Genomic DNA, 13,270 nt, shown 5'->3' on the forward strand with positions numbered 1-13,270 from the left:
TTGTAGCGTTCCAGTTGTCATCCAATCTAATGTTGCTTTTCTAGGAACTTGACCGAGTTTCCCTGTAAAGCAGGAACAGCAGTATTAGAAAAACAGATGCAATCACTCCCCATTGCTACGGTGCTGCAATTCTGGAGGGAAGCTGATTCGATTTTGGAGGGAAGCATCTCATTCAGTGTTATGGTGACGTAGTTCGTTTTGATGAGATAATGTTGGAAAGCTGTACTGTAGAGATTTGCAAGAGCCAGTAAATTGGTGTGGTTTGGAAGCCAACTGCTGTCCAAAGTTTTGGAAGTGATAAATTGTTCTGGACTGCTTTTTCCAGGGTTCTTTTTAAGAATGACATGTGTGGTTCTAATGGCTTCAGGAAGTTCTTACCATGTGTAAAGATATCCTAGTTTATTTATCATGGTTGTGATGTATAGTGTGTTGTGTAGCTAAATGAGCCAGAAGTGGATATTTTCCCATTAGGAACATCTGTAAAATTCTTCAGAACTATTACATCTTCACTGCAAACATTTGTCTCACGTTGTTTGCTTTTTTTTGGGAGCTTTTCATAAGAACTCCAATGGAAAAATGACAATAACATCTTAGAGAGGCATTCTGGGGACAATAAGTTCAGTGTAAAGTAAGGTTTTAACCACATCTTTGTAGGGGTTACAGTCGTACACAAACACAAAAACACAATAAGGAAATATTTCAATGACCTCAAGGGAGGGAAGAGGTTTCCTAACCCTATCTCTGTCCAGTACCTACTTAGACCCATCACCCCCGAGGGAACACAGGCAGACCGGATTGCTTAAACACATCAGTGTCATTCCTCAATCCGACTGTAATCTACCGGATGACAGATGGTTTCCATGTTTTTGCCACATACTTTCAAGATATATCTTCTTATTCCATGAAAAATGTGTATTAATGAATGATTTAAAGCAAAATGTTAACAATGTGTCATCTATCTCATGTTGTTTTGTACAGTACTCACAGTAGTGAGTCATGGGAAAATATCTATCCTATCATGTTTCCTTATTTTTTGGATGGTCCAAATTCCAATAATTACCCAATAACCTGTTTTCATGGAATTCTACCATGTATTTCCAACTCAGGGAATTTGGGGTCCAAAACTATTTCTCTGTGTATTGCCACTATGTGTTGCATAACTTGTTTTGGTATTTTAGGGTACTGATGATAGGCTCTAATGTGGATGTTGTGCTACTAGCACATGTCAGACGTAAGGTTTAATGAGCCGCAGGTGTCAGATTAGGCACAATGAGACCACTGTGCGTTAAGCACAGGAGTAATAACACTACTATTACAACAGTAGCAATCCACATCAAATTATATTAGTGTTATTTCTCTTATGCCTGTTTGCAAATATTGACAATACCTGTGAATGACAACTGCCTCTATGTTGATGGCACTAGGTTCAGCATGTGATTATATCAAGAGATTTAAGAACGCTTTTTTGGTCAATTGTACTCAAGGTCCAACCGAAATTTGAGTTCCGCTTTTAACACAACCCCTCCTAAAGACACACATACTGTACTTAGATAGTTTTGGAGCGGTGCGTGGGGCTGCCACACTGGGCCCATGGGGGGCTGTTGTTGTTTGGGTTAAGTGCCTTGCTCAAGGGAACAATGGCAGGCAATGGCATCTAGGGTTTAATACCAGATTCCAGTTGCCAGCTCACTTCCCGCCAGATTTTTCCCATCAGACCCGGGATTCGAACTGGCAACCCTCCGGCTGCTGGTTCGCCTCGAACCACTAGACTACCTGCCGGCTATATGCTTATATAGTCAGTCTTGTAAATTATGTATTGCCAACAATTATACACTATTGAGTGATGTTGACAGAGATTTTAATAATGTCCTAAGAATAGCTACATGTTGTATCTAGTTACATGTTCTAGGGTTAGAACAAGATTTAAGGAATTCAAGAACACAATATGTAGATCAGGGGAGTAGTAAATCAAATAATACCCAGATGTATAATGTACTCACTTTATTAAAGTATCATGATTTTCCTTCATACAGTGCACTGCATTTCAGTTCATAAAAGTAAATGTACTCATCAGCTGGCATGGAGACCAATTTGATCAGTCTGTCCAAAGCCACACGTGTAAAATCACAAAGATTAATCTATAAAAACAAAGACAGCAATGGAAACTTGCCCAAATATATTACAGCTTAATATACAAATATATACAGGTACATTCAATAAATAGAATATGAAACATTATTGGGATGCATTATGGCTATTATGTAGGGCTGTCCACCAATGTTTGCAAAGGCTCACAGATATGTTCTGTATTTAGTGTAGCATTTTGTTTGACCTTTCAAAAGGGCATGATTGACCAATAGGGTTAAGGTAATTGTTTCCACATCATTTTTGTCCTATAAAGGAAGTTATAAAAGTTTTCAGGAAATGCTAACTTCTGCTTGTGACCTCGATCTTCTCAAGTCAAGTGGCCAATTAAATATTAATCTAAACACAACAATCCAGTTTGACTAGTTGTTGAATGATCAAATTGACTGACGTGGTTTAACGCCCTTAAAGTGACCCCTGCCAAACACAATAACCAAATGCACACAAAGAACAAAAGAGGGAATTGATCTACAACAACTCATATATACTGTATAACACTGATTGAAAAGCCATGTACACAGATCACTGTAATATTCAACTCAGTAGACAGTGTCACCATCTTTGGTCTCTGTGGTGGTGGCAGTTAGTTGTTTAGGCACGATGGCATTAGTGACATGACTATTATAGTGTGCATACCGAATGTGTCAAAAAGCTTTCTTAAAAGCAGAAGCTATGTTAATCTCTTTGAATCAAAAGTTTGAATCGGAACTACCCAGTATAGGGTTAGAAATACATTGATGTGATTTGTATACATGGACACAGATGAAGGATTACAAAGATAATGTAGCAACGTTAGACAAAGTCAAAACCATGAAAAAGCTGATTTTAGAATGACATTTGTAACACTCTCCATGATGACGGTTAATAGAAGAAAAAGCCCATAAACTGACTCCCAGCACAGTGGATAAAGTGATATAGATTGTGCTTGGGGATGGAGATGACATGACAGAATGGAAGGCAGAAAACGGTACATGTCAGAGACTAACATCTCTTATCTTCTCTCCAGCATGTTCTCCCTGGCTTCATCCAGCTTTGGCTGTGGGGTGCAGTGCAGACTGTATTCAAGTGCTGCTTCATGCAGTGTTCTTCTTGAAGAGGCTTCCCTGCATCTTGAGCCTGTGCATCCTAAAGATAAGAGAGAAGAGAAAAAAAAGTTCAAAAGAAAATGAGGAAGGAAGTTCTGAATCCTATCTTTGGATATGATAGATTTTTATGCATTCAAAGTTTCACAAAGTTTCCAAAATGTTCTAGATTTCTTACGTTTTCTCTTTCCGGCTCATGTTGTCCTCTTTTGATTTGACAAAGACTGCGTCGTCTTTTCCTCTGACAAGGTAGGCAAACTCTCCATCTTTAGCGCTGAAGATCACCCTGTAGTCAGACAGTAAATACTATCAGTAAAGCCTTCTGAAACATGTATCATACAACTTCAAAGACTGGCAAAGTGAAAGATGATGTGCAGTGTCAAAGATATTCATATGTGGTCCACAGTACTGCTGGGTTTTGATTGATCCATCTCATCAATTGGAATATTCAGTTCATCATTATCATCATAACTTACTTGGACTGAGTCTCCCCGGCCTTGACACGCATTTTGCGGATGTGGAAGTTGCTGTTACCCCACCAGTCAGACCAGCTGAAGTAAGCGTCTTTCTCCCAACGCAGCTTGACCATAAGCAGCTCCCCGATGTCCACGTCAGTGGTCAGCAGGAAGGACACGGTGCTGTTAGTGTTCAGGAACGGCCTGAGAGGTCACACACAGGTCAAAGGTTAGGGGGTCAGTTCACCTTCTGTACTGTATACAGTACCCAGCTGAGGAGAGGCGACGAGGTGATATCTCTGGGGTTAATTATGTCAGTGTATAATATTTGTACGTTTGGATATGTTTAGAAATGATATCAAGCATTTCTAGACAAAAAAATAAATAATAGTGATTTTATTATTTTCTTTAATATCAGACTATACGTACATGATGTAGGGAATGTCTGTCTTCTCATCATGGGTTCCGTACAGAGAGATTTTCATGGGCTGCTCAGTGTAGTCCAGTTTCTCGCTGCTGAAGAAATGCACCTTCACTTGGTAATGGAAAACTGTGGAAAGAATGACGGAGACCTTAATTTAGAACCACGCCACACAGACGTCTGAAACCCTGAGTATGTTTGCCTATGCAAATACCTGCAGTGTGCCCAGTTGAGACACATTCTCCAACTGTTTGAAGTGTTTGTGGCATGTGGACATTATCCCATCACTGATGCCCACAGTTAAAGCTAAAGATCCTTATTCTGCTCCCACAGAACTGTAGTACCTCCATGATTATGACCTGTCTTTACATACCCATATTATAGCTCTGCTTACTGCCATGACTAAGGGTGACTAAGGGAAGGAAAATGCTTAACTTCAGATTACGCATTAACAAATAGAATTGGCATGTAAAGTATCCTCTAACTTTGCACTGTAAGCAATCACGTGCAGTGGTGTCAAATTACCAAACTACAGCCACTACTGAAATACTAATAGACTCACTCTAATGTGACTTTCATGGCTTGCACCATAAACCTTGTTTTATCCCCCCTGCTTGTTTTGGTTTGACCTTGATGCCACCAACGTATCAGATGTGTTAGACTGTGCCAATCCTACAATAGTGGGGTGAGGGGGGTTAAAAATTGACGCAGGCTGGGCATATGTTATGGAATCTTTTATGGATAGGGAGTCAGGAGGAACTGATAAAGGACGGACTTGTGTAGACTTCAGAAGTTACACTGTTTGAACAGGGTTATCTAGTACTGGTACAGTATGTGCAATGGGGCCCTGTTGTACTAATGTAACATACATGGCCTGGTAAAGAGACTCGGTGTTCAGTTAAAGCTTTCAAGGCCAGCTTGAGCTAAGCTCCATGCCACCACTACAGTAACTACATTCAGCCTTTCCCCACCAATGCATTGAGGATTTGGTAACAAATGTACATCAAGTCTTAACTTATGAAAATCTATTTTAGTGCCAGGGAATGAACCTTCTGTTGTGAGAAAGATTAATCAAAGTATTCCTTTGTGCATGAGTGCTCTCTCATCCTAAAGCAATTCCCCTACATCTCTCTCGCTCTTACGTTTGAAGGGCATCGTCTCACGGGTCTTGAGGTACATCTTGGTGCTCCGGGGCAGGCGGACCTTGTTGACGCCGTAGCCCACCTTGTTGCAACGGTTCTTGCGGCAGTTGAGACACATTCCCTTCATGAAGGCCTCCTTGGAGCTGCAGCGGTAGGCCATGGTCTGATGCTCTGCTGCATTCACCAGCGAGTCGATGAACAGGTGGATGGAGCGCTCGTGGGAACACTTCACAATCTGGTCCATATCTACACAGGATCCACATAAAACAAGACCATTAGGACCATGATGACTAAATCACTGGCTGATTCTCATATATTCACTGGACTAACTGTGCAACCATGTCTGGGACATTTGCTTATTCAGACTTAAAGTTAAAGAAGAGTTAAGACATTGAAAATGACACTTTTATTGGAGTCAAAGTACCCGATGCAGATATTCAAACTTAAAGAAACACGCCTCATGAAGATTTACTACACTGTAATAGCAGAGTGTGATTTTATTACATTGCAGTGTTAAGTTATAGTACGTACTATGGATGCCTGTGGTGGCAATCATCATCATGGTGTTCTGCAGGTCACAGCCTGGCTGGAAGGTTCCTCCATTGGGGTAGATGTCCACATGGCCCACCGGTCTCTGGATGCCGATACTGCGGTCTGGGGAGCCCCGGGTGTTGGTGTGCAGGACGTCCACGAAGAGAGCATCATCAGGGGACAGGGTGGTCTGGTTGTCAGCGTGCTCAAAGGTCGGGCCGGCTGGGTCCAAACCTGGGAGACGGATGGAAGGAGAGAGAAGGGGGAAGTAGAGAGAGAGAGAGAGAGAGAAGTCACAGTCCATCTGTAATACTGTACATGAGAACATGCATGCAAAAGCCTCAGTGTGCTTCCAGGACTGAAGTAAAGCCACAATGTACTCAATGGATGTTTAATGGATGTTTAATGGTATGCTGCCTCCAGGGCCTGATCTGGTTTAGGGATAAATATTTTAATATTCTAAGCAGGTCAAAGAGATTTCATAGTTGAGTAAACTTTATGGAGACAAACTCGGGGACTATTGAGGCTAAATTCATTGGGGTAGAACTTGCATATGTAGGCCTGTGCATGTATGTTTGCATCCATGGTACATGTAGTGACAGACTGATAGACAAACAATAAAACCTCTTCAGCAGAGAAGGACTGTCTGCTCACCTGTGATCCTGCTGACTTTGTGGTTGGTGAGGAAACCGGCGATGCCGGCTACATGAGCCCCCAGACTGTATCCCAGCAGATGTATCCTCTCCCAGGGGTAGTCCAGTGTTTTCTGACAAGGGGGGAAAGCAAAAATGGTTTATTACTAATTCCTAGGCTGTCAAGTGTGACTGTGTAAAGACTTAGCTGTGAAACCTCTTATGCCATGGTTATGTGATGCTAACACCCTTTCAAGTATATTCTGTTACGTCAGTTATACTGTCTGCTTTCACATGTAACCATTTCAGGCGGTTTATCATACCAATGTGTCCTCTCTTGCCCTAAAGTATTTTTCTAGCAGACAATATGCTTCACATGTGCCGCTTCTATCAATAATGTATTGTGTAATGATGCGGGTCAACAACATGGCAGTAAAAAGCCTTTATGAGGCAAACTAAATCAGAACCAGGAGGAAAACACAACCCCAACTCTGACTTCTAAAACATTGTATTACCAATAATATACAGTATACTGAACAAAAACATAAACGCAACACGCATTCATTTCACAGATTTTACTGAGTTACAGTTCATATAAGGAAATCAGTCATTTGAAATACAATTATTAGGGCCTAATCTATGGATTTCACATCACTGGGAATACAGATATGTATCTATTGGTCACAGATATCTTTTTTTTTTTATTGCCTCACAATGGGCCTTAGGATCTCGTCACAGTATCTGTGTGCATTTAAATTGCCATCGATAAAATGCAATTGTGTTCATTGTCCGTAGCTTATGCCTGCCCATACTACAAACCCACCGCCACCATGGGGCACTCTGTTCACAAAGTTGTCATCAGTAAACCACTCGCCCAGATGACGCCATACATGTGGTCTGCGGTTGTGAGGCCAGTTGGGCGTACTGCCAAATTCTCTAAAACAACGATGGAGGTGGCTTACAGTAGAGAAATTAACATTACATTTTCTGGCAACAGCACTGGTGGACATTCCTTTAGTCAGCATGCCAATTCCGCGTGACAAAACGGCACATTTTAGAGTGGAATTGTATTGTCCACACCACAAGGTGCACCTGTGTAAGGATCATGCTGTTTCTTGATATGCCAAACCTGTCAGGGGGATGGATTAACTTGGCAAAGGAGAAATGCTCACTAACAGGGATGTAAACTAATTTGTGCACAACATTTTGGAGAAATACGTTTTTTGTGCATATGGAACATTTCTAGAATATTTTATTTCAGCTCATGAAACATGGGATAAACACTTTACATGTTGCGTTTATATTTTTGTTCAGTGTATTTTTAATAACTAGATCAATTCCAAACTTCAGATACAACTTTTGTTCAACTCACCCATTTACACTACTGCCTGAAAGTCTGATCTCAAGTTAGAAATCAGGCCATTCTGTGAAGCTTATATTTAAGCAATAAGGGCCGAGGGGGTGTTGTGTATATAGCCAATATACAATGGCTAAGGGCAGGCCTTAGCACGAGTGCCTGGATACAGCCCTTAGCCGTGGTATATTACCAATGCCTCATTACCAATGCCAGGCGCGTTATTGCTGTTTTAAACTGGTTACCAATGTAATTAGAGCTTTAAAAAATGTTTTTGTCATAACCGTGGTATACGGTCTGATATACCACGGCTTTCGGCCAATCAGCATTCATGCTCGAACCACCCAGTTAATATTATATTCTTTCCTGTGTACACAGTGACCTTGAGATCACTTACCTGCAGCCAGTTGACAAACTTGGCTACGTCTCTGCCCACCAGCTTGGTGTAAGCGGCGGAGGTAGGGTAGTGCTGCTGGGCCCGGGTCAGCCAGTCCACCACGATAACGTTGGCCTTGGGCTCCCTCTCATACAGCGCTGTCACCAGCTTAGGGACCCAGCTCTCAAATAGCCCTGTGACCTAGAAGAGACACAGTTCTGGGGTCAGTGGCTGGCGTGACCCACTGTGGCCCTGTCCCCCATTGTCTGCTCACTGCACTGATTGAAGACCAGCCAAGTGTCAGCACTTTAACACATGAATGAGCACTGGAGCGTTATAACTAGGGACAGCGGGAGGCTTCTCATCATGCATCTAGTTATCATTACTGAATCTATTTTTAGGGACAATTATTGTGGAGTTATTTCGCTCATAATATAAACAATACAGCTTATTCAAATGATGGTAAACAATTTATGCTTTAGTGATAATCAATCATAATAGAATGTCAAAGCTTTTTACCGTCCATCCATGAATAACCACGAACGTCTGAGTCTCAGGGTTGAATTCACACTCTGGGATGGTTAAGGGCTGGCCAGGAACAATGTAGCACAGGTCATCATCTGGTACCTCAGCGGTTCTCAGGGAGAACTTGGATACAATGTCAGTGAAGTCCTCAAGCCATTCAGTAGAGTTGTTGTTACCTGCATAGTGATGATTTTTACTTTTTTTTTTGTCATTTAGCAGGCACTCTTATCTAGAGCAATTTACAGGACAAATTAGTGTTAAGTGCCTTGCTCAACGGCACATCGACAGATTTGTCAACTAGTCGGCTCAGGAATTCAAACCAGTGACCTTTTGGTTACTTGCCTAAATGCTCTTAACCGCTACACTACCTGCCGCCCTCTTTACTACTAATGCATAATCTTGCATGTCAGCACTTTAAACATAAATCCTGTTCTAATAGCATACAGGCTACTATTATGCACAATGCAGGGGAGTCAAGAGTCTATAGGTATCTGCCTCATTCATTATACTATTGTTTACATTTTCAACCAGATACATGTTGAAACTCATTCTAGATGTCATATTAGTGAAGAGTTTGTCATAATCATGATTGCACAAGGCAGTCACTAGAAATTCAAACCCTTTACCACCACCAAAAAATGTACTTCTGATTTGCATGACAAATCAAATCCAGCATCTACAATTTCTTTACAAGGAAACAAATTCCAGTATTTTTTATTGGATCTTTCAAGTGGTGGCAATTCAGCTTTTTATATTCACACACTGACTATCTTGGAAGAAAATAATTACAAAAACACAATCTGCAGAATTTATCAGTTTATCAATTGGTATAATCTAGTCCAATTAACAGCATGATAAAATAAATCATGAAACTTTTTAACAGTCAAGTGTCGCCCCCTTTTGCCACTTGCATTTCTACCAACCAAACATTCATTCATGATTCCACATTTTCTAGTAATGCTATTTCACACAAAACAAATCACAAATAAGCCTATTGACCACATTAAATAGCGAATATAATGTTAATAATAATTATATATATAAATATGTGTGTGTGTTATTATGCAAAAATGTGTAAAACAAATGAAAAATAGTTATTTTGCATTAAAAAATGCTAACATATTTTAGTACTCAAAGTATTGTTGTAATTGCACTTGAATTTGCAAATAATTATTTTCTTCCTCATTTTCTTTCGGATCCAATTTTTGTTGTTGTTGCAATGGTTGGAAAGAGCTCCCACTGCGCACCCTAAACAAAAGATACCTGAGGGGTGGGGTAGGTGGGTCTGACAACTTCATAAACTATTTTCTGGGTTACTATGGGTCAGTGGGAGATGGCTGCACCAATTATGCTCCTTCCAGGTGGCTTGAGTGTTTATTTTATGGAGAAATTCAACTAGGAGCGGACTGGGACCAGAAATCAGCCCTGGCATTTCTAACACACAAGACCATTATTTTTCTTGAGGCCCCCACACTGGACCAAATTTTCCTTGAGGAACCCATTATTATCAAAATAATTATACTTTTGTGAAAATAAATAAATAAATTGACAGGCCCAGTGGACAAAAAAACTTGACCAACCCATCTGGCATTTGCCCGTAATGCCAGATGGCTAGTCAGCCCCCAGGAAAATAATGTATTCATTTAACCTCTCCTTAACAAAGCCAAAGTCAGCTCTACAAACAGGAGACATATCCCTTACTTACCAAAAAGTGTTTGTTCTGGTGTACTTGAAAAAGATGCACAGATATTTGCAAGAATTATCCAAACGGTGACCAAATAGGTATTTTCTTTTCCCATATTATTGTTGATCTAGAGGTTTCTCTGTCAAGTCCCGAATGAAAAGTTCCTTGAAAATTGGTTTAGGAGTAGTAGATCCAATTGTATAAGTCAGTAGGATCACAGCTCCGGTTAAAAACTGTGGTTTGACTGTGATCAGAGAGTTAATAACTTTCTTACGAAGTCTGCCACAATTGCCGCCCCAAGTTGTCTTTATAAGAGGCTCATTTGAATAAACAAACTCCATTGGTCTGAAATGTGTGGGCTGGTTCCAAATGCAAAATTGCAACAAAAATCATTCGCAACTCTGTGCCTTCACCAATGCGCATTAAATGTGGAAATGTTACATTTCTGTTCTATAGCTTTCACTTGTAATCCTTCATTTCAGAATAATATCTTGTCATGATTAAAATATGTTCACCAAATTGATTTACTTTCTATTTCTTTAGAGATTCAATGCTTTAGCCTAATTCGTTTTAAAACATTTTTTCAATATACATTTTCGTAAAATAAAAAAAATAAAACTTTTATTCATCAGAAATGGGCTTCTATAGGTGTGTGAGCTATGCAGTCTCTACAATCTCATGCTCCAGTTTTGTATTCTTCTGTGAATCAGGCCTACCAGACACAATGCAACAAACTGGAGAAGAACCAGTGACATTGTAACAATGCGTTTTTCCCCGCAATATTTATGAATCGTAATATATGTATGTCTAACTATATCTCGATCTATCTCTATATAGCGAAAAGTTATACGTTTTGTGTGTAGGATTCTGCTAAATGCAGAGACACTATTGGTGCTGAATAAAATGTGTCAATATCATTTGAAATGTACTTGCATAATGTCATATTTGTTATGAAATATATCGTACAAAACCCCCCCACAACTAAACCGTTAGGCCTAATAAGCTATACTTTAAACGCGAAAATATGTTGCATTGATCCTACAGGGATTACATAATTGATGTGTGGCATAAAAGTATACCTCAGCCATCCCCAGGGACAACAATACACTCTTGTCACTTGCCTTTACTGAGAACGTCGTGGTGGACACCAGATTCCCATGTGAAGGAGAAGGGCAATGGGTGTTGTGCAAGCAAGCCCCTTCTCTCATTGGTTGATCAGCTGAATTTGGAAACAATGACAAATCTCGATTGACTCACAAATGATACAAGACTGTCTCAGTGTCAGATACCAGATCTATGTGGAAATTCTGAATGACATATTTCAATGCGTTATGTTAATTTATGCAGTACTAAACTCCACAAAACAGTCTCTTCCCACTGGGCACACTGGTTGAATCAACCTTGTTTTCATGTAATTTCAATGAAATAACTTGAACCAACATGGAATAGACATTGTTTTGATGTTTGTACCCACTGGGTTGGCATACTCCAACAAATAACTCATTTAATTGGACTATGAAAACCAGATGTTTAAAACACAATTCATATAGTATGTTGGCAGCTGAACAGTTTTAAGGTTCTATTAACTTCAACTTTTTTTGCATGTAAAATAAATTATGAGATTGAAATTACACTGTGGGAGAGGCAGTGGTGTGGGTGGGAAATTTGTGTGACCAGTATGACTGGTGTTATGAACAGAGAGTATATAACTCATGTCTGGACAGAGAGTGATGCATGCCAATTGTCTTCTCCTCCACATTTGTCTGGTACATCAGGCAAAACATATTAACCTGAGGGTCAACTTGACAGAACTTGATGAGAGAACAATAACATGTACTGTTTGATTGTATATAATGTCATATTATTGATCTATAGCCTGTCCACTGAATAGAGAACATGTAAAACCTGGATCTCACTCTGGAGGAATATTGTTTCACTAAATCTTAGAATCTGTAGGAAAAAAATGTCATAAAATAGATTAAACCCGCAGTCAGAGTAGTATGTATGAACATGTACAGTACTATTTATCAGGGAGGCTTTGTGCTTTGCCCTCGCTACAAAAGTACCCACATATGAATCTAAGTTGACCTTTAAGGAGGATCTGTGTATCTAATGTGTGCAGTAACTTATACAGACAGGGCCGGCCCAAGGCATAAGTGAGATAAGTGACCACTTGGGGCCCCATAGAGCAAGGGAGCCCCAGACCCAAAAATAAATTAATTTTCAATTTACTGTTGAGCTATAAAAGCAGAATACACATGGTGCAATTTGGTTGTGCATAAGCACACATCTGTTGTTCTCTTGTTATGGCAGTTACTGACAGTCACTCAATTGGCCCATGTCAGCAAAACATTTCTAGATTGGTAAATTAGTTTAGCCGGCTATCTAAACTTGTAGTAATCAATTAATACCAGGCACACAAGGCACTTACCCAGGGGCAAGGTAAAAAATGTGCCGATGTGCACTTGAGCAAGGCATTTAATCCTAATTGCTCCAGGGTTGCTGTTGATAATGGCACACCCTGGCCGTGACCCCACTGTTCGAGGAATAAAGGACATGGCATAATTCATGGAAAAATGTGTAGAATTGAAGGAAATTATCTTTAAAACTACAAAAATTTCTCTCCACCCTATGACAAAATGTGTAGAATTGCAGCAAACCTGTTTTAAAACTTTTCTTCTCTCTGCTTTTAAAAGTGGGGCCATTAAAATGTTTTGCCCATGAGGTGCTTAGGGCCCAAAAAAGGCTAGGACTGGCCCTGTATACAGATCACCTTATGTAACCAGTAAAACTGAGATGTGTGGAGAAATATCAACTCTGTACTTAGGAATGCATATTGTATTTAGATGTGACATTTTCCGAGTGCAAATACACCATTGCTGGCCAAATACAAACCACGGATAAACTACAATTTTTCTGGTAA

At 40.1% G+C, this 13,270-nt stretch overlaps 1 protein-coding gene across 1 annotated transcript; it reads right to left on the minus strand.

The window, feature by feature from the left end:
* Positions 1–1,986: 1,986 nt before the first annotated feature.
* Positions 1,987–10,660, minus strand: lpla (lipoprotein lipase a). Its single transcript, XM_021579881.3, has 10 exons — positions 10,369–10,660; positions 8,658–8,839; positions 8,160–8,339; positions 6,431–6,542; positions 5,777–6,010; positions 5,246–5,491; positions 4,112–4,232; positions 3,704–3,886; positions 3,406–3,513; positions 1,987–3,270 (listed from the first exon to the last, which is right to left on the minus strand). Exons 1-10 carry the CDS (start codon positions 10,460–10,462, stop codon positions 3,219–3,221), a joined length of 1,512 nt encoding a protein of 503 aa, XP_021435556.3. The 5' UTR covers positions 10,463–10,660; the 3' UTR covers positions 1,987–3,218.
* Positions 10,661–13,270: the final 2,610 nt, after the last annotated feature.

The sequence above is a fragment of the Oncorhynchus mykiss genome, chromosome 1 (genome assembly GCF_057628025.1).
Source record: "Oncorhynchus mykiss isolate SJ-2025 chromosome 1, ASM5762802v1, whole genome shotgun sequence".
NCBI lineage: Eukaryota > Metazoa > Chordata > Actinopteri > Salmoniformes > Salmonidae > Oncorhynchus > Oncorhynchus mykiss.

Excerpts from the sequence above, each read along its gene's own strand:
- lpla (XM_021579881.3), bottom strand. The coding sequence starts at position 10,462 with ATGGGAAAAGAAAATACCTATTTGGTCACCGTTTGGATAATTCTTGCA. Across the intron at positions 8,340-8,657 it reads TGGTTATTCATGGATGGACG|GTCACAGGGCTATTTGAGAG; the intron begins GTAAAAAGCTTT and ends TGTCTCTTCTAG. Across the intron at positions 6,543-8,159 it reads AGTTTGTCAACTGGCTGCAG|AAAACACTGGACTACCCCTG; the intron begins GTAAGTGATCTC and ends CCCCCTTGTCAG.